The sequence below is a fragment of the Mya arenaria genome, chromosome 10 (genome assembly GCF_026914265.1).
Source record: "Mya arenaria isolate MELC-2E11 chromosome 10, ASM2691426v1".
Classification (NCBI taxonomy): domain Eukaryota; kingdom Metazoa; phylum Mollusca; class Bivalvia; order Myida; family Myidae; genus Mya; species Mya arenaria.
The window spans coordinates 11,008,989-11,035,587 of NC_069131.1; the positions used below are offsets into that span (position 1 = coordinate 11,008,989).

General features: G+C 37.0%; 1 protein-coding gene across 1 annotated transcript; it reads left to right on the forward strand.

Moving 5' to 3' along the window:
• Window positions 1-13,780: 13,780 nt before the first annotated feature.
• Window positions 13,781-17,025, forward strand: LOC128204320 (histone-lysine N-methyltransferase SETD1B-like). The gene is made up of 3 exons (XM_052905732.1): window positions 13,781-13,854; window positions 14,511-14,648; window positions 14,994-17,025. The coding sequence occupies exons 2-3, from the start codon at window positions 14,533-14,535 to the stop codon at window positions 17,023-17,025; spliced, it is 2,148 nt and encodes a 715-aa protein (XP_052761692.1). The 5' UTR covers window positions 13,781-13,854; window positions 14,511-14,532.
• The last annotated feature ends 9,574 nt before the right edge of the window (window positions 17,026-26,599 follow it).

Genomic DNA, 26,599 nt, shown 5'->3' on the forward strand with positions numbered 1-26,599 from the left:
TAAAGCTCATCACATTGAAGTTTACAGTAAGCCTGTGTGGGCATGACTACTGTGGAGTTTGCCATCGGCTAATTGGTGCTGTGCATGAGTAATCGTGCATAATAGTTCGTGCTTATCACATTGAAGTTTACAGTAAGCCTGTATGGGCGTGACTACTGTGTCGTTTGCTATCGGCTAGTTGGTGCTGTGCAGGAGTATTCGTGCATACGAATTCTTGCTTATCACATTGATGTATACAGTAAGCCTGTATGGGCGTGACTACTGTAGCGTTTGCCTTCAACAGGCCGGTATCGGCTAGTTGGTGCTGTGCATGAGTATTCGTGCATAGGATGCATTTGGAATGCATAAATTTATTGTACATTCTTTTATATTATGCACATTTGTAAGCATTTTGAATTAGGCATGTCAACTATGATTTATGTTTGTAAAACTTGCTTGCTGCTGTTGACTTGATGCTAATGAGTAATTTGTTTTTACATGTGTTTTTTCGTAGTTATGGCGAAGAGATAGAGGAGCTGCCGGACGTCTTGGGGGACAAGGTCTCCTTGCTGACGCGATTACTCGAAGAGTCGCGAGCCAAAAGTACATGTGATTCCTATAAACGAGGATTCCGACGTTGGGCGGCATGGGCTTTGAGTAATGGACTTACCAGTAGGGATATCTTGCCTGCTAAGGCGTTCTATATAGCTATATATCTATCGTCTCTAATTCAAACTGCAAACTCGCCTAGCTCAGTGATGAATGCTTTTTACAGTGTTAAATGGTTTCATGATTTATTCGATTTTAGTACGATATGTGATTCGAAGTTAATAGCTAACGTTTTAGAAGCTGCTAAGCGTAAATTATCTAAGCCTGTTAAAAAGAAAGAACCAATGACAATTGAACTTTTATCCAAGATGTTTAAATCTTTGTACAGAGAAGGTGATGTTAAGCAACAAAGAACTATATGTGCTTGTTTGTTGGCATTTGCGGGCTTTATGAGAAGTGCTGAACTGTTAAATTTACGCAGAAGTGACGTGTTGATAAATCCAGTATATATGACTGTTTTCATAGAAAATAGTAAAACTGACAAATATCGAGATGGTGCCTGGATATTGATTTCAAGAACAGGGACATTGTTGTGCCCAGTTTTGAATATAGAACGTAATCTTAGTTGGGCTAACGTAGATAGCAATTCTGACATTTATATATTTTCTCATTTGACGGCTACCAAACATGGCTATAAATTACGTGAAGATGGTAAACATTTAGCATATTGCAATTTGAGAAAATTGTTCATAGAAGCATTTCAACCACATGTTACTAACATTAGTAAATATTGTTTGCATTCATTGAGATCAGGTGGGGCTACTGCTGCTGCTAACATGGGTATCCCTGATAGATGTTTAAACGGCATGGTCGGTGGTCGAGTGAGAATGCAAAGGATGGTTATGTTAAAGATTCTGTAGATGAAAGGCTTAAAGTATCAAAATCATTGGGTTTGTAATTTTGTGAATATCAGCGGTTAACAGCCCGTTCTTTTATATTCAGCGGTCGGTTGGAGTTCCAACGGCTTATACCAATATGTTGTTTGTATGTTGATGTTCCATCGGAATGAGTTGTAAGGGAAATATAATTTTCGTTGTTTGAAATTATTGTATTAGACGAAAATTATTTTCCCTTGTTACGGTCAATCCGATAGGTGGCGAATAAGTTTTGCACGAGGATTTCGTGCTTTGAGAGTTGAGTGGTCATTCAGCCTTGGGACCGGCCGTCGAGCAGACTTGTTTTTGAAGTCTTGTTAGTAGATAGTATTAAGCTTAAATTACTAGATGCATTTTTGACATGTTTACTGATAATAATCAAATATGATTTCTTTCTATATGAAAATTTAAGTTCATAGATGTACGTATGGTATTACACATGTATTGTTATATCATGATGATGCATACGGTTTCAAACGTTATATTTGTATATACAAAATAAAGCGGTCGGTTGGAGTCCCAACGGCTTATACCAATATGTTGTTTGTATGTTGATGTTCCATCGGAATGAGTTGTAAGGGAAAGCTGCGTTTCAATACTTGTATCGTTACCTTGAACATTTATTTATAGATTCTGTCTTTAAATTTACGGGTGTCCCCGAGGTCTCTTAAGCAGCGTTATGTTAACAACTAAACAGGCTCCAGTCAAGCGCGTAGCTGCCTATACGCGAGTTCGCGGCTGAATCCACTTGATTCTGATAAAAAAAAACCAGCCAATGTTGCAGTATGCGTACTTGACTACATGATCTTTAAACTGTCGATTTTCCAGTACTAAATAAAGCATATTTAAAAACGCCCAGAATGCATCAGATTGCTCCATTGTTTTCAAAATTACCAAGGGGGCATGACCCCGGACCCCCTTGGCACAATTATGATTCCACATAAATAGAGGGTTAGCTACACCCCTGCTGTCAGTGCGTGTATTTCTCTTTGATCTCATTCTTGAATTGTATTGTTTTGTGAGTGTATTATGTAACACAATAAAAAACATTATTATTTTGTATTGAATACTAATAATAAAACTTGAATTTAATAGTGTTTTGTTTAACTTCTTTTTAGCGATTTTCGTTAATTGTTATTTCATCTGTATGGATGACTTTATGTTATGTCCAAATAAAGCACTTTCTGATTCCGATGCATGAATAGATTGTTTAAATATGGAAATCATAAATGATTTGTACAGTCTATCCCTCATTTCGAATTAAAGTTATAAGCAATAAACAATAAGCCGCCCTCCGTCTCCCCCGTTCGCCCGACCAACTACATATATCCAACTTCGAAATACGTCGACAATAATTATTGATATATAATTATGGTAAGGAAAACTAAACTTACCAGGAACGCACTTCTTGAATTCATAGCCGAATGTGAAGTTAGTATTGCAGATGCACATTTTACCATATCCGTATGTGACACAAGTGGCATTTTCATCTTTACAGTATGGACAGTCGTCACAACACTGGCCGACATCGAGCGCTAAAATATAGGCAAACACAAACGTCATTGTTACAGAAATAGATAAACATCAATAGGATTGATTAAAAGTGTCTCAAATAAACAGCCACTGAAAATCTAGAGAGATATCATATAATGATTTATCAATTTTTATTCCATTTTCATCCGGTCGATGTAGAAATTATCATTTTCTCACAATTTTAGGCTTGGATTCCGCTTAAACTTCAGTCATCTTCGGGCAAACTGAAATTATAATTTTTTACAAAGTTGGTTTTGTTTTGGTACGGGTATCACATTTAATATGTCGTTGAGTGTTCAGAACGCTTCCCCGTACCCCGTCTCCGTATATATACATCTCTGAACACTATTTTAATAGTTGTTTGCATGATCCTTGTGCGAGGTACGCTTCCTTCTAGTGGCAAACACCATAATTTTAAAATCCCTCAATGCGTAGCCAAATTACAGCCTAGATATGCTTTAACCGGACGGACGGACGCACGAACTCACGCACGCATATATACCAAACCGCCATTGTGGCGATGCTATAGGGGAAACCCAACACTCGTTGTAGACAGTTAAAAAGCGCCAAAATTCGCTATTTTTTGTTTATCTTGACATATATCATATCATAATTATTTTGCATGTTTTGATCATATACTTCAAATGAGTTAAACATTATAATGCATTATAATAAATAATTTTCTTTGCGAAAACCTATACTGTGCTCCTTTAAAAAAATGCATCTATCATTTATAATCTTTACTATGTTCCTTTAACTCTCACTAAACACATGTTGCTCAAGACAATGCGCACATGCCAGGATTAATCGATAATCGAATTAATCAAGTTGCATCATTCACAAGAGAATGTAGACACATATTTAACTATGCATATCAAATATAAGAAAACCGCCTACACACAAACAAAACTATTAAGCAATAACGAAATACTCGAAAATCAAAGTGACACTTTTATTCAAAATTAATACATACACATGTATAACAAACATAACTTTTGAGTGAAAAACTATTTACTAAATTATGCATTTATGGAAAATTTTAATTACTAATGACAAGATTGTATTAAATGAATGGTGATTGGTAATTTTTTTAGAGTGATCTACTACCGTCGCAAAAGGTAGAAATACCGTGTTTTCTGCACTTTTCTTTCAAAATAAACTCGGTATCCTTCATAAAAATCATTTTTTCGACATTTATTCATCCATTTTGGTATATTAAAACAATTGTATTAATTGTGGTAAATCTTATTTTGCAGTAAGAGTGCATCTGTAAATTGATAATATTTGTAATACTTTGCATGCAATACACAATACAAAGATAACATAAAGCATGAACACAAGATCAAACCTAGAAAGAATATTACCTTATAAGTAACATTATTCACCTTTTAATGGGATTGTCACCAAACAAAGTGTTTTCTGTAACGAATCTCAGGACACTTATTTAATAAAATGTTTTACTCTTTGATATCATTATTCTAAAAAAAAAATACCAAAATGTAAAAAAAAATCGAGTCGGAGACTGGGTTCGAACCGGTGTTGCCAAAATTGTAGCCCATTTAATGCAAAAGTAAGTTATTGCGCTGACGCGAGCATGTGTACTCTGACCTTTAAATATCTCATGTGACCTTGACCTTTGAGGTATGGACACGGGTCAGGGTCACTGCACATCAACTCAATGAGGACAACATTTGTACCTAGTTATTTGGTTATCTTTCTTGAATGTTTAAGTAAGTTACAGCGCGGACAAGAGCATGTGTACTCTGACCTTTAAATGTATCGTGTTATCTTGACCTTTGAGGTATGGAACTGGGTCAAGGTCACTGCACATCGTCTCAATGTGTATCAGTATGAAAAAGTCCACCTGTAGTTTTACATTGTACAGCTGCAAAGAGAGCAAGGATCTGTTATAAATGAAAACAATGGTTAATTTTCTGTCCATAAGAGTAATGCTACTTTTTCGAAAAGGTTTTGGATTTGATCGATTAAGATTAAAAATTCGCGAAACCATTATGAAAGCAATGGCATATAGATGTTTTACATAGCACTTGGTTCAAACGTAATGCACTCAGAAATGTGGTGCGTAGTTTGCCAATATACGCTAAATTGTGAAGAGGCTTTTGTCCATCTGCGCAAAATCATAAAGGGGCTAATATCCTATGTTGAAAGGGTGATCGTCCGCATGTGTCGAGAATAAGAATCTCTGCACATAGATTAGAGATAGAAACCGGTAGATGGCACTAACCAGTAGCAATACCACACTGGTATAGAAAATGTTTTGCATGTAATTTACTAGAAGATGAATTTTATTTTATTCTTGAATGCCAATTGTATAAAGATCTAAGAAATCAATACTTGAAAACATATGATAATACCGCACCGAATATACCTAAATTTATTGCATTGTTTAAATCGCAAAATGTTACTGTATACAGAAACCTTGCCATTTATGTGTATAAGGCAATGGAATTAAGAGAAAGATTTTGATTGTATTACGGGTAATATTTTTAACATTAACTATTTGACGCTTAAATATAACTATATTGATGCTAAATCGTTGGTCGCATGATTTGCTGTATTTATAATTTTGATCAGTTGCTTATATGAATGTACTGTATCTTTGTTAAGAAACAAGTCTCCGGTTTTGATTTAGATGATTTAGAACTATTTTTACAAACATATATGAATTCAGACTTCATTATTAATGACCTTATAGTTATACTACTATTTTTGCAGACGATATGATTTTACTAGTTAACACACCTGAAGAAATTAATAGGTCACTGTCATTATTAGAAATTTACTGTAATAAATGGAGTCTGGAGGTCAAAATAAGTAAAACAAAAACCATAGTTTTTCGTTAAAGAGGTGGACTGTTAAGAAATGAAAAGTTTCTATTAAAAAACAATTGACTTGAAGTTGTTAGTGAATTATTTGGGGACTGTTTTCAATAGAACAGAACAGAACATAGTGTTTATTATCTTATGCATATACAGCATATCGATGATTTAATAGAAAGTTTAGGCATAACGTCAAGAAATGTACAAATAAATATACACGATAATGAATGCATGTACAAAGTTAACGAAAACATTCAATTCAGTGCATGCTAGTAAACATACATAAAATAAGCTGAGAGCGATATGTTAACAAATACCATTCACAGGACTGTGATTTGCGTTATTAAGTTATATTATTTATCAAATTAAGACGTTTAATAAAACATTTACACAAGAAATTAGATAAACTGCTTAGAGTCGTCTTATTTTTTGTTGACAGTAACTCCACAAATTTAAACATGCTTGGTCGAATCCTATATCTTGGGAGAATAAACCTTAGTCTAAGCTCATTGTAAGCTTCACACTTGATATCCAATATTTCAATAACACGGGTACATTTGCCAGGAATCATGAACACATAGTTTGATAAGCCCTTAAGACACTAAATGTATCATAAGCTAATTGCAATAAGTATAATATCAAGCCAAATATTAGTTGTTAATTTTTGCCTTCATTTTTACAATACAAGGTTATGGGTCTGAGGTTTGGGGATTCGGAAAACCAAAAGAAATCGAGCGCATTCAGTTAAAGTTTTGTAAAAGAATATTAAATGCACGCCTCAATACTTCCAATTGTGCTATAGAAAGGGAACTAGGCCGTTATCCCCCGTATATATTTCGATATATAAGAATTTTAAAGAATTGGTTCAAAGATTTTGAAACACATAATGTTACAATCAAGTAAATATATAATATGTATGTTAAAGACTGTCAAAATGTTAAACATAATTGGGTTACTGATGTTAAAAATATTCTAAGCAAGCATGGCTTTGCATAATTTTGTGTTTGATAATCCAAAGTTACATAATGTTAACACATTTGTCAGTCTATTCAGAGAAACAGTAATTGATACATTTAAGCAAAGATGGGGGCAATGACAAAGCTAAAACTAGTTTCTTAACCTTTATGATAGTATGAAAAGGACACTTGACTTTTAACAATACTTGAACATTTTACCACATGACTTACGATATAATACTAAATTAAGAGTGTCTGCTCATTCATTAGAATCCACATCGGTAGGTATGCAAATAGCAACACTCCTAGAAATGAACGTTATTGTACTTTTTGTAATTCCAATGATATAGGAGATGAATTTCATTTTATATTAATATGTCATTGTTGTAATGATATCGGAAGGAAATACCTTAAGAAATATTTCATGTCAGACCAAGCATGTACAAGTTAATAGAACTGCTAAAGTCAGAAAACAAAAACACTGTATTTAAATTATCCAAATATATAAAACATAGAACTTCCATTACATATAGTGATCAGTTTATATCAGCTCATCCGCATATTTAATTATAATTTGCATATAATTTTGTTCACGTATGACACATTATTCATATCTACATGTAGACTTTGTATGTATCAAATCTGTATTTTGAGACATGTTGAATTTACGTTGTATAAATGTATTAATATTCTATAACTATGTAGTGTAATACGTCAAATAAAATTATTTTCTGTCCTGTTCTTCTGTTCTATAATTTATTTAAACTTTATCAATGAATGTATCAATAAAAATATCGCTTTTATCATTTTCCCATGACCGCGTACTTTGGGCCGCGTACTTTGGAGCGTTTTATGTTTGTCATGTACAACAATATCATTACATTTTAAACTAAACTTTACATTCACAGGACAATGAGCATCAGAGTACATGCATCCAAAATTATTTTCACGCAAATCTACAACATTTTCAAACAAAGTTGGACTACACACAAAGTAATCCACCGTGCTAACATTTTTACAAGTCGTACTGCCGTTTAAATCCACCGGGGTACGGCCATTCAAAATACAACACCATAAAATATCACCTATAGCTGAAGTTTTGTCAGAAAATGAAAACCATAATGTGAGCTCACAATCCGTATCAACGATCGATACGAATGACATTAGATTATTACGTATATCTATACAAATACCACCGGACTTTTTTCTTGCATTTTTTTTCTGTGTTTAAAGAAAAGAGTAAACTTTTCGGGGGGCTCCTCATTTGTCGTCTCGTCTGTATCGTCGCGGTGGCGTTTCACATAAGTCTCTTCAAGGGGTTGGGGGGATCTGATAAGAGTTTTGTTTCTCACTGGAACTTCATTTTCATTGGCAGAAACTGTTGCATATATGTTGGGCGTCGTGAATTCCATGTCCCCACGTGTGTAATGGGGGAGTGGTTGAAACAAGATTTCGTTTTGACCTGTCCGATTCTTAAAGTTCTAATTTTGCATGCGAATGCTTGTTGTTGTTGTATTCGTTCAGGCAACACAAGGGTATCACTTTCGGGGTCATACAGTTTATTCCCAACATACAGTTTTTCGCGGACATTTTTTGTATTTTCTTTGCAATTCGGTTTCGATTTGAAGCGTTTTATGACGGGGAATAAATGTCTGCGAAGTTCCTCAATTTCTGGAGGAAATTGTTCGTTAATGTACATTCCCGTGTGACGTTGGTTGAGTCTTACTCCTGCATCACGAACCGCCCCACGATCACTGTTTCGCTCAAACTTGGCAATGACGGGTCTCGGGTTTCCCTGTCTGGACTGGCCTCCTGTACGATGTACTCGGTGGAAATGAACATCTTTGATTTTGTCGGTTTCAATACACTCAATGCGAAATTTTCGCAGTATTTGTTCATGTAAATTTGTGTGTATGTTTGTGTCTGGTGTTTCTAGGTATTTTGATTAATTTTAGAATATTGGTGTTTGGATACTGTCACATATTTCAGTTTGTTGGATTTTCATGAGCTTAAAATTTTGGAACAGTTTTGAGTATGTAAGTTACAATCATTAATGAAATCACTTCAATTGAATGTCGGAATAATTCCAGTTTCTTTACCAGTGTGTGTATACCACGTGATAAATTGCGTCATAAATGCTACGTCGGAAGGCAATATTATTTCTTCGAATGCATACTTTAAACAAAGATAACTTTACCATTTCGTTGAGGAAACCAATCACCTAATCAAACTACGGTTATAACCCGAATGCGGGTCTCTTTAAGCGGCATAGACTGCCTTTTTTGTTTCATTTAAAATGGTAAAGAGAGAGAGAAGTTATCTTTGTCCAATGTCCAATGTCGTGCCAGCACAACATTCGATTTTGAATGTCCAATGTCCAATGTCCAATGTCGTATGTTTAGCTAACTTCACACAGCTAATGTGGAATACAAGGGCAAATACTTAGAATTGTTCGCGACATGTATCAAAAAGTCAAATCTTGTTTAAAATAAATGTCTTCTTGTTCCGATTTCTTTTCTTACGCTGTTGGCTTGCGTCAAGGAGAATTTATGTCTACTTTATTATTTTCTTTATTTGTAGAAGATCTAGAGTTGTATTTACAAAATGATGTTAACTCTGGTTTGCACTTAGATGATATTATTTTAATATTGTTATTATTTGCTGATGATATGGCTATTTAAGGCAAATCTCCTCAATATGATATTCAAATTCAATTGAATAATTTATCAAGTTATTGTAATGCATGGGGATTTAAGGTAAATAATGATAAAACAAAACTTATGGTTTTTCGAAAACTAGGCGGGAATTTTGCCTAACGAACGATGGACTTATAATGGTCAGGATATACATGTGGTTAACGATTTTAATTATTTAGGTGTTGTATTTAATTATTCTGGTTATTTTAGTTTGAACCAGGAACATTTGATTGGAAAAGCCCTTAAGGCAATGGATTTTTTATTTCACAAGTGTAATGATTTTGGTTTTAAACCCAGAAGTATGTGCCAACTTTTTGAATCCTTTGTTGGCTCAATCTTAAATTACTCAGCAGAGGTCCGGGGATTTACTAAATCTAAAGGAATAGAGAGAGTTCACTTAAATTGTTGTAAAAGATTATTGAGAGTTAGAACTAATACTTGCAATGCATGTGTGTATGGGGAATTAGGCAGATACCCTTTGTATTTACATAGATACATTCATATATTAAAATATTGGTTCAAGATTGTTACCACTGACCATATTATTATCAAAACAGTATATAACCGATCTGTGTATTACTGCACTAAAGGTTGCCGCAACTGGGTTTATTATATTAAAGATATGTTAGATGAGTTAGGCTTTAGCCACGTCTTGATAATGTTCTAAATATTAGTGTAAATGTATTCATTGAAGCTTTCAAGTGCAGATTATACGATACTTTTAAACACGATTGGTTCAGAACAGTTGAAAATAGTAGCGTATTGGGTATATATAGAACAGTTAAATCATGTTTAGCATATGAAACTTACTTAGATATTTTACCAGGAAGTTTATGATTTTACTTTAGCCGATTACGCCTATCTGTTCATTCACTTCGTATTCAAACTGGTAGATATGCGAAAAATAACATACCTAGAGCTGAAAGATATTGTCAATGTTGTAATTCTTTGGATATCGAAGATGAATTTCACTTTATATGCATCTGTTCTTATTCTGATGCTCTAAGATGGAAATATTTAAAGAAATACTATTTTCTAAAGACGTCAGTATTTAAATATATCCAGTTCATAAATTCAACTAACAGCACGGAACTTATAAAACTATGTATCTTTGTTAAAGAATATCTTAAAATAAGATCAAGCTTACTAAATGTCAATACTTAATTACATTTATAAACCATGTTCACCTTCTCATTTATTATTTATTGATTTGTTTGTTTGTCTTTTTGTGTGTTTTTTTCTTCATATTTGTATGTTGTAATGTGTATTTATTGCTGTTTATTATCATTGCTCATACAAATTGTATTATAAAATGCATGTGTTGTGACGATGTACTAAGTGCAAGTCAATAAACTGTCTGTCTGTCTGTCTGTAATATAATTGCATTTTCATTACGATCCGTGTTTTTTTCCGGAGTTTAACGAGTTCTCCGGATAAATTTCCGGGGAATAAACTTGTCCAAATCAAACATTGCCTGATAAACCCAATAGACTAGCAGTTGGCAATACATTGTTATCGGGGTTAAACAACGCCGGATACCCCCGTAACAGTTTGACGTTTGGTAGGTAATTCATCATTAATCAAATATGGTAAATATCGCCGAGTTTCCCCGGTACACTATAAAGCTCAGTTGGCAATTTATCACCATTGACCGGTTTAAACGTCATCGGGTACCACCGCAGCTCCTCGGATATTTTTATCGAAAAAAATCTCGGATGAATATGGACGGTTTACAATGTCAGAAATCGGTACACTTTAACTACGCTTCGAGAAGATCACGTGGTAATTTCAATTAAGCAGTTAAACTTAATAACTTTAATCGTGGGAATCTTATTTATGTTTGCAATAATACACTTTACTGGTAATCAATTTAAACTTAGATCTACAAATACAAGCTACAATTGATTAATAATATAATTCATTGTTTTACAAACTACCTCTACTGATAAACCGTCATACAAGAACTTGGATTAGAATATATATGGATAAACAGATTTGATAATGATATTCCATTTCTTGTTATAAAACAAAGATTATCAGACATGTATTACCTACATTGGTACTCAGATATCAACAATTCTCGAAAATTAAGGTCGTATTGTTTGTATAATCACGAGTTTACATTAGAACCATGCTTTGATTACATTAATATTTTGAAAAATAGAATCTCCTTAACGAAACAGGGTGTCTGCTCATAATTTGGCCATTGAAACAGGGAGATACAATAATACCCCTGAAGAACAAAGATTGTGTGTGTATTGTAATATGCAAGTTATATAATCAGAGTATCATTTTTATAAGTATGTCCAGCATATAGAGATTTACGTTTGAAATATTTTAAGTCTTATTATTGTAGATGGCCTTCTTTACACAAATTTGAAAAATTAATGTCATTAATATCAAGACCGGCTTTAATCGGTATTTCGAAATACATATATTTTGCAATGCAAAGAAGAACATGACTTGGTTATTTGTACAAACCTTATTTTACTATCTAAAATGCATTGTATCTTACACATGCTAAATGTTAATACCACACTTCGTTCACCTCTGAAAATGTTATACTTTTACTACCATCCTGCTTGTTATCGCTATAAACTTTGTAAGTTTTTTATGCGAACTTAACTACTATTGTATTGTTATGTATTGTATTGTTACCGGCATACATCCGAGGTTGTTTTCGATGGTCAGTGGTGGTTTGCAGCTTGTGCATGTTGTTATAACTGTATGTATTGGAACTCGGCAAACATTCCTTACAAATCACACCGATAGTGACTCGGACACCCGACACCAACATTTAGCACTAAATTTAATAGGGTTACCTGCAGATTTAGCTAATCTGTTGATCTGATTCCTTAAAGTGACACTCTTATTTAAAATCAAAACAAACACATGTATTACAAGCATATATTTGAGTAAAAAACCTTAAACTACTTACTAAATAATGCATTTATGGAAACTATTAAATGATTGGTGAGTGCTAAAAGATTAACAGTGATCTACTATCGTCTAATAACTTAGGTAGAAATACCGTGTTTTCTGACCTTTTTTCAAAATTAAACACGGTATCCTTCATAAGAACCATTGTTATCGGCATTTATTCATCCTTGTTGATATATTAAACAATTGTATTAATTGTGCTAAATCTTATTTGGGCATAAGAGTGCATCTTTAAAGAGACTGTAACAAGTTTGACTAATTTTAATATTATAACCGTATTTTACATGTATAATATGTCCTCAACAAAATGTTTTCTAAAACCGTAGATAAGTTGTCGGGGTTTTCTAAATATGAAGAATTAACAAGATTTGTTGGTTGAAAGTAGCGTTGTAGATTATTTAACCTTGTACTTTTCCTCAAAATCGAAATAAGTAATAGTAAGATGACACATGCAGAAGCATTTTAATGATTAAAAATGGGCGAAGTGAGCTTAGCGAACGAGCCCTTTTTAATCATCAAAATATTACTTAAAAAATACTACCTCTTTGGCTGACTCATTGTCAAAGCAAAAATGACGCAGGGAGTGTGTATCGGATAAGTGGCAGTGGGCAAACCTTTAAACGACCACGGGAGTTGAAACACTTAATGATTAAGCCTAGTACTTAATGATTGCCTGTCTGCAATTACATTGACTGAAAATGAAAGTTGTATTCAAAACGCGAGTACCGTTTAAAGTTATATCCTAAACCTAAAATTTGAATATTTATGTTTGCAATAAACTGCTCTATTTAACTTTATCATTGATTTATAAACGATATGTTTTTTTGTTTTGGCCTAATTCCTGTTAATGACAGATTTGCAATTGTATATTGTACGAGTAACACTACAATATATTCTTAAGTATACGACTATCAACATGGGTTCGATTGTAATTACATTTTTGTAGAGGATTGTATAAGGCACTGCTTTGAAAATCTTTCATGTATGGAAATCGACCGGGTCATACTATTACTGCTCTCCATATTATTCGTTAGAGTGAAACGAAAATTTATATGTATCCACTTAGGAATTTGCCCTATAGCTATTGTTAAGATAGCTCCGTATTTTATATTCTTCTAAAGGTCATAACAACAATATTTTCATTCAGTTTACAACCGTATTACAATACTCCTTAAGAAACGGTAGGTGAAGATCATGTCGCTAAATCCAGATCAAAACATGGCTTGAATCAGCTTAAAGAAATAGCATTCCAAAAGTATTTACAATTAAGGCAGTTAACAATATCTCGGCCATAATCAAGTATATAAAGAATAGGAATCTTATAAGACACGAAAACCAGCTTATAGAAATACACCTAAGGTATTTAACCTGTGACCGTGTGGAACGTCTGGTTTACTATATGTGTACGGATATTTCTTATTTCACGGTAAGATCTTGATCTGTTTTTATTCATTTAAATCAAGCGCTGTAACTTTCAGCGCGCCTTGATACATATTGTAGCCAACTTACGGCCGTGTATATATTGTTTTCATATAGCTTATTTATTACAGATAGCTTACATAAATGTATTGTTGCCATATAGATAGTTTATCATAGTTTGCTTACCTACATTTAATGTTGTCATATACATGTACCTTAATTGTAGAAGATTGCTTTCCTTAATATTTCAAACAATTGCACATCGCTATCCAAACGATTGTCCATTGAATTATTTAAAAACTTGTTTACTTTTCTAATCAGAATCAGTTTACGCATTCAATGCATCTGCTGAAAATACGGCAAATTCGACAACACTTATGTGAATTACGTCATAAATGCTACGTCGGAAGGCGATATTTTGCTAGAATGATAACTCAAAATAAAAACAACTTTTTTCTTCTTCTGTAATCACCATTTTAAATGAAACAAAGGGCAGCCCATGCCACTTTTTGAGCCCCGTATTCGCTTTATTACCGGTGTTTGCCTTCCAACAGAGCATTTATGACGCAATTGGTCGACACTCAACTTTCTTTGATAGCGCCCAAATCTTTTCAAGCATATCACATTGTACCGATCCATTAAGGCTACAATTTCATCTTTCAGGTGAGCATTGGACGCTACCAAGATGGCGGTGGTTAATGGCAGCACGATGTACTCGTGCAGCGTGTTCTACATCGGTAATGGGGCGCCCGCCAAGGACAAGAAAGGCATCGAAGCACTGCAAGCCCCTCTCATTGACATGTGAGTACTGCATTTAAATTACGAGGAATTGTTCGCATAAGGTGTTCTATATTGGTTGTGGAATGCCCGTCTACGTTAAAAATTATATTAAAGCCTCCTTTCAGGGGACAAGTGAGTAGTTCTTGTTATTTGCGAGAAGGTATTCTATGATAATATCAGCGAATATGAATATTTTTTCCATATATAATATAGATTTGCATTTTTAACTCGGTTTTAATGTGACAGCATATTGGCCAATATTTAAACGAGTTTTGTTTCTTCTTAGAAGGGAAAGTCTAAAACGAAATGTTGGCACTCAGTGTGTAAGAAAATATCTTTAACAAATGCTTGACACATTTCTTTCAGGTACCGAGGAAATGTTTCCAACGTGGATGGATTAGAGGTTACGGTAACGGTGATGCCGGACGCCGTACACGTCAGATACGCAAATGACACCAAGCCGGAATTTATACTACCGATCTCGACCTTATCCATCTGCGCAGCCGTCCGTTGTGTGGAGAGCCACGGAGACTTCGGAAACATGAAGTTTGTCCCAGTTCAATCCGTTATCATTGCGAATGAGCCGGACTCGGAACATCCAGCGATCTTTGCGACAGTGATGCGAGGTCACATGGATGACGGCGATGCGTTGCTGTGTCACGCGTTCATTTGCAAATCAACTCGGGACGCGTTGCACCTAGTAAACGCTACACAGACAGCTCATTCCGCTTACAAAAGCGGCTACAGCCCCACTGGCGCTATGAACTTTTTTATCGACCAGTCGACTGAATTCGACCAGACGCGCTTCACACAGTCTGCCGATACCCGGAAAGAGGACACAAACAAAATTTACATGTACCAGGAAGACTTCGACACTCGTCAGTACAACACTGATTCAAAAACCTACGTTTCACGTCTGGATGACGTCCACATGGGGCGCACTGCTACTAGTATGCGCTCGTACAATACGGGAAACTTCGGTGTCGGTGCTGAAAGACAAAATACGTTTTACATAAAGGCCGGCGACTACCGTCAACCATCACCGCCACCAGTTGTGGAGTCCGAGACCGTTATTGTTAGGGCGGACGCCGAAATACAACGCGCCCTTATTCCGCAGCAGACGATCGTTATTGATAAACCGGTCATTGCCCCTCAAAAGCCAATTGAAATTCCCAAACCCAGGATCATTGAAAGACCTGTCATGATTGAACCTCCAGAACCGCCAAAGATGGAGCGTCAAACAATTTACGTCGACAAACCGGTCTTTAGGGAGATGAAGTGGCCGGAACCCCCTCAGCCTCAGATAATTGAGCGACCAGTTTACATAGATCCACCTGCGCCGCCGAGACAGGAAAGACAGAAAATTGTTGTAGACAAGCCGATTGTTAAGGAGTATCCGAAACCACCCACACCTCCACCGCCAATGATTGAGGAGAATCCGATCTACATTGACCCACCTGAGTGGCCACGCCAGGTTCCACAGAAGATCATAGTTGATAAGCCAGTTGTTAGACCGATAGGCCCTGCGCCCCAGCCACCGCCGCCGGAAATCGAAGAGAAAATCGTGTACATAGATCCACCGGATTATCCACCGCAACGGGCACATAGGATTGTTGTCGAAAAGCCCATGTTCAATCAACCGAAACCGGCGCCTAGACCCCCAACACCTGAAATCGTGGAAAAGATGGTGTACATCGATCCCCCAGCGTACCCAAAACAAGAAGCACATAGAATTGTCGTGGAGAAGCCGATCATTAAAGATCCCGGTCCGCCGCCACCGGCACCTGGGCCCATTATCATCGAAAAACCTGTTTACATTGACGCTCCGAAGTATCCTCCACAGGAGCCGCAGAGGATAATTGTCGAAAAGATGGTCCTACGCGACCGTGGTCCGCCACCACCGCCTCCGAAACCTATTATTATTGAGAAAATCGTGTACATTGATCCCCCTCCATGGCCGAAACAGGAGCCGCAGCGGATCATTGTAGAGAAACCGGTGATCCGCCAGCGCGCTCAGCCGCCTTCCCCAAAGCCGGTTTATGTGGATGTTCCAGTGTCGCCAATGCCTGAACCGCAGAGGGTCATAGTCCAGAAACCCATGATGCGAACTACGTATGGTATATCTGAAACGCGCCGAGAGCAGTTGGCGCATGGCTATCAGTACCGATACAGGCCTGGGGTGAACGTCAGATCAACTAACGTTGTCCGCTCGCCGTCTACGCGAAGCGGTCAGCAACGATTCTTTAGGTCTGATTTCGGCGAAAAGAAAGGACGTGTCGTTGATTATAGAAGCGACACCGCCACCGTTAACCGCCCACATGGGACGACTCGTGACTTCCTGTCTCGGGAGAATCAGTCCATGAATTGGAACGCATTCAGGCTGAGTATCGATCAATAGTTCGATACAACCCGTGGACCCAACTCGTACAGATATGAAGGCGCGTACTCGTACCGTATAAACGTACACCGCGGCTGAAGAAGTGGCTGAATGTATAATCCGACACCGATACAATTATTTGACATTAGTACAAGTTTTATTGTATCAAAATGTAACCATTATATAACGTGTTATGAACTTGAAATTGACAGCAAGTAGTTTGATTGATCAAACATAAAAAACTTATCATTTCAGTTCAACCTTTATGTACAATTTAACTATTAAACTCACTAAAATACACTAAAATAGTTCTTTTTGCTACAATTTACGATGTTTCGGATTTCGTTTAACCTGGTTTTCGAAAAGCAACCACCATTTGCAAACTGTTGATTTGCTAACCCTCACAACTTTAACTCTCTCGAATCTGAATCGACATTAATAATTTTCGTTTCACGTGATTACAATAATTTTGATTGATTAATACACATATTTAAATGATTATGAAGTTGGGAAGGCAGGAGCTGTGGGACAACTCTACATTGCAGGACTCGCGGCATTGTAAATACAAAATTACTCCTTTGGCGAATATCCCATCCACCTGTGTGGGCATCCCCCTTTGGATTAAAAATTGTGTTTAAGTCACACTTAGGGGTGTGACTGGGTCAAGCCATAATGCAGCCTTTATAGGGCACGGGTAGACATAAATACACAAAAACAACACGAACAACAGGAAGGCAAATATACAGCCCCGATAGCATGGTGATAGAGCGTTCGCTTCGGATGCAGGAGGTCGCGTGTTCAAACCCCAACCACGTCATACGAGACACCAGCAGTTCTTTTATATCACGTGCGGTCTTAAAATGGTAGTATGGCGAAATGGTGTACTCAGTAAACATATTAAGTTCTAACATTAATTAAAGAGGATGTTAATTTAAGAGAGTCTTAAGCAAACGTACATAGTGTAATAAGCTGAGTTCTATTATTTGACTGCAGCAATTGTAAATATTCAAATACAGACGATCTTATATAATAGCCTTTCTAAATATATTGCTGCCATATACATCCGAGGGTTTTGATGGAAAATGACCGAGGAGTTCCGAATGTATAAATGTTAGGTGGACAAAATAAGCCTTCAAGCCCGATTACAGTTGGAGGAAAGAGCAAATGTACAAACTGTAATAAATCTAATTTTAGTGCAGTTTTGGTAATTTATTTACAAGATTCAAACATATTTATTAAGTTACGTAAACATGTTTCTTGTTTCATGATGTATACATGTATGTAACATAATTGATCACGTGACATAATTAAACAATTTAAAAGAAAAACGAACACATACTAAATTACAAAAGTAAAAGACAAAAAAAAATGAATTAGGTTATCTTATATAGTAACCATAAAATAACGAATAAAACAATACATGCAAAAACAATGACAGTTACAAAAACAAAACGCGGTTGGACTGGTATGTAATACATCCAACAAGATTAATGTATATGCAATGATAGTTACATTGTTTTGTTTACAATATTCGAGCGCATAACATCTTAATATACATTTATTTACATATCCATACCAGAACACAACTGTTCTCTATTGTATATTGTGACATGTTATGCCCCCTTCGAAGAAGAGGGGTTATATTGCTTTGAACACATCGCTCGGTCGGTAGGTAGGTCGGTTGGTCGGTCCCTCGGTTAACCATAACTTGTCCGAGTGATAACTCGACAATTCCTGAAGCTATTGCCAGCAAACTTGACATGAAGGTTGTACCTGACAAGTAGATGACCCCTTTTGATTTTAGGGGTTCATCGGGTCAAAAGTCAAGGTCACAGGGACCTTTAATGGGGAAAATGTCAAAGCTTGCCCAAGTGTTAACTCAACAATGCCTGGACCTATAGCCATCAAACTTGACATTGAGACTGGGTCTGACCAGTAGATGACTCCTTATTGATTTAAAGCTACACTCTGACAGGTTGAACGTTTTGACAACTGTTTTATTTTTTGTCTTCGAACGAGCCAATTTAGTGCTAGTAAACCAGTGAAATAAGACTGGATACAAAACATCGGATCGCAGATTTTCATAGTTCAGTTAAAAAAAAGATGTTTTATGCATTTTCCTTAAACCGTTAGTAACGCTATTAGCCATAAAACAATAATTTTCGAACAGTAATATGAAAATCTGCGATCTGATCTTTTGTCAGCAGACTTATATCACTGGTTCGCAGATATTTACGCAAAATTTGGCTCATTCCAAAACAAAAAATGAAAAGTTGTCAAAACGGTAAATCTGTGGGAGTGCAGATTTAATGCATTATCAGGTCAAAGGAAAATATCACAGTGACCTTAAATGCTAAAAGTTTGTCCGAGTGCTAACTAGACAATGCTGGCTATCATGGCCCTAAAACTTGACTTGGAGGTTGGGCCTGAACAGGAGATGACCACTATTGATTTCAGGGGTCATCAGGTCAAAGGTCAGGGTCTCAGTGACCTTAAACACAAACTCGACAATTTCTGGACCAAAGGTCATCAAACTTGACATGAAGGATAAACCTGACCAGTCGATGGCCTTATTGGTTTTAGAGGTCATCGGGTCAAAGGTCAAGGTCACAGCTACCTTGCATGCGAAAAGCTTGTCCGAGTGATAACTCTACCATGCCTGCTACCATGGTCCTCAAACTTGGCTTGGAGGTTGGGCTTGACCATATTGGTTAAAAACTGCACCTACTGTCCCACACTTTGAATGGTCATAGTCTTAAAACTGCATCAAAGGCATCCAACGTCAATGACAAATCACCTGTCATTTCGGTCCATGCAAATTTCATTCAGTTGTCCAAATATTCTTGACAACATGGTGCTCGGGGGGGATAATGTTTGACAAACATCTCTTGTTGCAATTGATTTTTGTTTGTTATTTGTGTACTTGAATAATGTATATGATGATTAGCTGTGTATGCTTAAATCGAAATGAAATTTATGTTATGCTATGTTTATTGACTGTAAAAGCTCGATATTTTTTTCCAATACTTGGTGTAATATAATATTAATATTTACTTTATCCTACTGTCTTCGTCAGACAATTTTTTCGAACAGTTTCAGTTTGCATATCAGTAATCAGTAATCAATTACTACGCCGACATTTTTCAATCGGAACACTTCGGCCATTGTCCAAAAGATGTATTTCCCGAAGCTTGCTGGAGATGTTTCGATTGCTAAACAGCTGTTAGAAAACTTGTTCTAAGTTCGAGTTTCATATTCACGGCTGGGATAACCGAGTCTGTCCTAGCATGATCCTGCAAAGCATTTAGACGACAACAACTGTAGAACACGGATATTACCGGCATCCATAATCGTTTACCGGGCAACGCAACCGAAATCATAAAGAAGTGCGAACATGTTCAATACCATTCAATGTTGTAGTAAGTATAAGAAACGTACCAAACCATTGTGACACTGTTTGTAACCGTCGTCTTGGCTCTGTGTACCATTGCACTTAAATATCTATACTGAAAAACAAACTGGACTTACTGAACGTCCCAGTTTATACAAAGAACAAAGGTACGGACACCTTTAAATAGTCCAAAATATACTGCCTGTATTGTCCATATATCAAAAATAGAGCACATCAAGAGATCTAATCCAGCTGAATCTCTTTCTTTTATGTATATCTTAATCAAATGCTATGGATAATATCGCTATTGTGAAGTTGTCATAGTTCGCATTGATTATCACGCAATCAGAGTCTCTAATCATTTACTATATCTGTCCTAGGTCAAATTCGGGTATACGAAAAACAAAAGACAAGCGTGGGATGAGAGGTATATCGTATCATGTAACAGACCAATTTACGTCATACTCGAGTGTGTCCAATCATTGTTTCAAGCATATATAAAGCATAACTTCTCAAGACAGAAGCACATTTCTACCAGAACCTTACAACTTAAAACGACATAGACGCAACCTGAAATCGACTCTTAGCGAACAATGTGTCTGCAAGAATCCCTCAAAACCATGGCAACGAAAAGAGTTCCTTCGAACGGTGGATCCGCTGAACGATTAAATGTGACCAGGAGGTCACCTTCGCCGAACACTGATATGCCGACAACGCCGACGAGGAAACTTAAGATACGACGGGCTGCTTCTCCAGTAGGACGCAGCGAACATGGAACGGCAAACAGCAATCTAGTTCTTCCGAACATGAAGCGTAGTCGGTCCGCCTCTCCTATGCTTCAAAAAAGAACACCAGTGGTCCGAGTTCTATCGCCTGCCTTGAGGTGCAGAACTTCAGTGTCTCCAAGACCGATGTCGACAGAGACATATCACAAGACAACCCGGACAATAAGGTCAAGCGCTTCATTTCCTGATGTGACTAGGGCACAACTCGTACCAGAAATCATAATAACTGCAGATGACGACGATAGCTCTGTATGCTCTGACAATTCATCGGATTCAAACAATGACAATAAGACCGCAGATCTCTCAGAACGACCTTCAATGTTGAATGGTTCAACAATGGTGCATTTCTACAACATTTGGAGCAGAAAACCACGTGACAAGCCGCTAGGGCGGGGCAAAGAAGACCTTCCAAGTAACCTCTCCAGACAGAGCCTCTACCGCCAATGTGGCTGCAAGACCAGGAACCATGACAAACTCTGTGACTCAGTATTCTGAGCTGCGTTACAGTTGAAAAGGGCTCGCAAAAATACAGCACACAACTCCGCAGTGGGTGACGTGTGCTTTTGAACGTCGGTTGATTGAAGATGAACACTGCATCTACGACCTTCGCTAAGGCAAGGAGAACCATGTAAAGAACAAAGTGCTATTGGACGTGCTCATGGTGTCCAGCAGTGGAAACATTCCGAACGAAGGATGCACTTTATGTAGCAAACGTGTATATCTTTTGTTTTTTGTTTTGTTTGAACAAAGCTTCTGTTTGTACACACATATGTTTACGTATTGAATACGGCTAATGCCACGACATTTTATTTCAAACTATTTTTTTGATCTCTCGAATAAATCAATATAAAAAGTTTTTGTTGATAATTGTTATACATTATTTTGGTTTCATTTTAGGACTGTTAAATCGATTATTAATCCATTGGACATGTAAATGAAAGTTCAAATGTACATACGAGTACATCTTACAGTGTGTGTTGAATCAACTATTGATTCTTCATATCAATCCTGCCAGCCAATAATTCATAAATCATGCTAATTTGGCATTATTTCAATAGATATCTATGCTTATTACAATTTACAAGCCATGAGCCATTCCGAATCAGTGACATTCAATCAAACAAACAAACTATTCCATATGATAATTCACGTTTTTCAGAGTCACTGATAGAAATAAAGGTTTGCAAAAAAAGGATTTTATTTTTATGTAAACTTTTCGAAACAGTAATTGCCCATTTACAACTGCCGACACCATTGGTTAACCTTGAGCTATACGTTAATGGCTGACATGGCATTGTCCTCCTTTGAGGTTTACGTTAATGGCTGACATGACAGTGTCTTCTTTTGGCTAAACGTTAATGGCTGACATGGCAGTGTCCTCGTTTGAGCTAAACGTTAATGGCTGACATGGCAGTGTCCTCCTTTGAGCTAAACGTAAATGGCTGACATGGCGGTGTCCTCCTTTGAGCTATACGTTAACGCCAGACACGGAAGAATCCTCCTTTGAGCTAAACAATAATGGCTGACACGGAAGAATCCTCCATTGAGCTAAACGTTAACGGCTGACATGACATTGTCTTCTTTTGAAATGCAGGTTAATGGCTGACACGGAAAAATCCTCCATTGAGCTAAACGTTAATGGCTGACATGACATTGTCCTCATTTGAAATGCAGGTTAATGGCTGACACGGAAGAATCCTCCATTGAGCTAAACGTTAATGGCTGACATTGTCCTCTTTTGAAATGCCTGTTAATGGCTGACACGGAAGAATCCTCCTTTGAGCTAAACGTTAATGGCTGACATGGCAGTGTCCCCTTTTTGGCTGCGCATGTACGTGTTTTTCTGTCTTTAAATATATCAATTTAAATGCTTGCTGATGTACTATGTTTTTAAATAATCGTTATTGTTCTGTTTTGGTCTTCTAAACCATTGAGTTGCTAGACCGGGCGCACTTAATGGTTTAAAATTAAAAAAAAAAAACGAAAAGAAGATGAAGTAATAACTATGTAAGTGTTTGCGCAACATGTCTGTATGATAGTCTGCGGGCATGTTCAAACCGCTGAATTATTTACATGGTAGAATTTGTGCTGTAAATTTCGTCAAGGCTTTGTGAGCGATTCATTCAGAATCCAACAGGCGATCCTATTGGCGATGTCATGCGTGTGAGCACTCACTACATGTGGTTTAAACTTTGTCTCATCCACATATCAGATACTATAAAACAAAGACATCGGCCCGTAGAATGCATAACTGCAGATTCTTTTTCACGAAAACAGCCCCCCCCCCCATCACCAAATCGTGGGGACTACATCCTCCCTGCCAACACTTTAAACCAAACTTTTCGTTTTTGTTTTTGAGGGGCAATAAAATACTCATCCATCCTAATACCCTGTCCAAATTAGAAGAAATTCAATAGTAAATTTAATCAATTGACATGTACAAACATTGTTATTCGGTACAATAGAAGGACAATTTTTGCACACGTCAACATATACTGATATAATTGTTTTCAAAGGCAAATAATTCATTAGGTAGGATTGTCGGTCGGTCGTTCCGTCGGTTAACCAAAGCTTGTCAGCGTGATAACACGACAATTCCTAGACCTATTTCCAGCAAACTTGACATGAAGGTTGGACCTGATCAGTAGATGGCCCCTATGGATTTGAGGGGTCATCGAGTCAAAGGTCCTGGTCACAATGGTCATAATGGGAAAAATGTCGAAGTGTTAACACAACAATGCCTAGACCTATAGCCTTAACTTGACATTGAAGCTGGGTCTGACCAGTAGATTGCCCCTATTGATTTAAGGGGTCATCAGGTCAAAGAAAAAGACACAGTGACTTTAAATGCTAAAAGGTTTTCCGAGTGATTTCTCGACAATGCCTGCAATCATGGCCCTTAAACTTGACTTGGAGGTTTGGCTGACCAGTAGAACACCCTATTGATTTCAGGAGTCATCGGGTCAAAGGTCAGGGTCATAGTGACCTTGAACACACACTCGACAATTCGTGGACCTATGGCCATCAAACTTGACATGAAGGTTGGGCCTGACCAGTCGATGACTCTATTGATTTTAGGGGTCATCGGGGCAAAGGTCAGGGTCTCAGTGACCTTAAACACAAACTCGACAATTTCTGGACCAAAGGTCATCAAACTTGACATGAAGGATGGACCTGACCAGTCGATGGCCTTATTGGTTTTAGAGGTAATCGGGTCAAAGGTCAAGGTCACAGCTACCTTGCATGCGAAAAGGTTGTCCGAGTGATAACTCGACAATGCCTGCACCCATGGCCCTCAAACTTGACTTGGAGGTTGGGCTTGGCCAGTAGATGACCTCTATCGATTTTAGAGGTCATCGGGTCAAAGATCAAGGTCACAGTGACAATGACGCAAAAATCTTGTCTGCGAGATAGCCCGACAATGCCTGCATTCATGGCCCTTGAACTTGACATTAAGGTAGGGGTGACCAGTAGATGACCCCTATTGATTTTGATGTAATAGGGTCAAACGTCAAGGGCACAACTCATATTGGTCATTAGAATTTCATCATATTTACTTTTTTCTCGCTGCAAAGAGGATACATGTTTATCTGCAAAGATCATTCATCATCTGAACATGATTAAAACTGTACCTACTTTCCCCACACTTTGAATGGTCATAGTCTTAAAACTGCCTTAAAGGCGTCCAACGTCAATGACAAATCATCGGTCATTTCGGTCCCTGGATATTTCATTCAATTGTCCAAATATTCTTGACAACATGGCGCTGAGGGGGGCATAATGTTTGACAAACATCTCTTGTTGCGATTGATTTTTTTTCATTACATGTGTACTTGATTAATGTATATGATGATAAGCTGTATATGCTTAAATCGAAATGAAATTTGTGTTATGCTATGTTCATTGACTGTAAAAGCTCGATAATTTGTATATGTATATATACCATAATGTCTTCTTCAGACATTTCTTTCGAACTGTTTCAGTTTACATATCGGTAATCAGTAATCAATTGCTACGACGACAACATCTCTTTTATTCAACTTATTTCAAACCTTTTATTCAACAACCCTATCCACATATTCACTATACTAATATATTTGATAAAAGTTTAGAGGTCTATGCTCAACAAACCGTGCTAACTGAAGGCTATTTCTGAAACTAATTACTGTTGGGACACACTGTTTTCTTTTACACAGAATAAATTTCATATTATTCTAATAAAATTATATCAAATTTAAAGTTATTATTTCCAGAACCTAACAATACAAACATACTGTTTATAACAATACTTGAGTCATTAGTATTCAACTTCTGTATCATATCTTGCAAAACCGGCGACAACATCTCAATCGGAACACCTCGGCCATTGTCCAACAGGTGTATATCCCAAAGCTTGTCGGAAATGGCCGATTAGTTATGATTGCTTTACAGCTGTTAGATAACGTTTTCTTAGGTCGGATTCCTTACGTGCAGCTCGGATACCCGAGTCTACCCTATCATGATCCTGCATAGCATTTAAAATAACAACAACAACAAGAGAACACGGATACTATAGGCATCCATAATCGTTTACCGGGCAACGCTTCCGAAATCGTAAAAGAAGAGCGAACATGTTTAATACCATTCAATGTTGTAAAGAAACGTACCATACCCTTGTGACAATGTTTGTTACCGTCGTCTGGACTTTGTGTAATTTTGCACTTCAAGATCTATACTGAAAAACAAAGTGGACTTAATGAACGTTCCAGTTTTTACAATATACATAACTACGAACACCTTAAATAGACACAAAAAGACTGCCTGTATTGTCCATATATCAAAAATAGAGTACATCAAGAGATCTAATCCAGCTTAATCTTCTTCTTTTATGTATATGTTAATCAAATACTACGGGTGATATCGCTAAAGTTAAGGTGTCATAGTTAGCAGTGATTATCATGTATCAGAGTGTCTAATCATTTACTATATCTGTCCTATGTCAAATTCAGGTATACGAAAAACAAAAGACAAGCGTGGGATGAGAGGTATCGTACCATGTAACAGACCAATTTACGTCATACTCGAGTTTGTCCAATCATTGTTTCACGCATATATAAAGCATAACTTCTCAAGACAGAGGAACATTTCTACCAGTACCTTACAAGTAACAACGACATAGACGCAACCTGAATTTTACTGACAGCGAACAATGTGTCTGCAAGAATCCCTCAAAACCATGGCAACGAAAAGAGCTCCATCGAACGATGGATCCTCTGAACGATTAAATGTGACTAGTAGGTCACCTTCGCCGAACACCGATATGCCGACAAAGCCGTCGAGGAAACTAAAGATACGACGTGCTGTTACTCCAGTAGGACGCAGCGAACATGGAACGGCAAACAGCAATCTTGTTCTTCCGAACATGAAGCGTAGTCGGTCC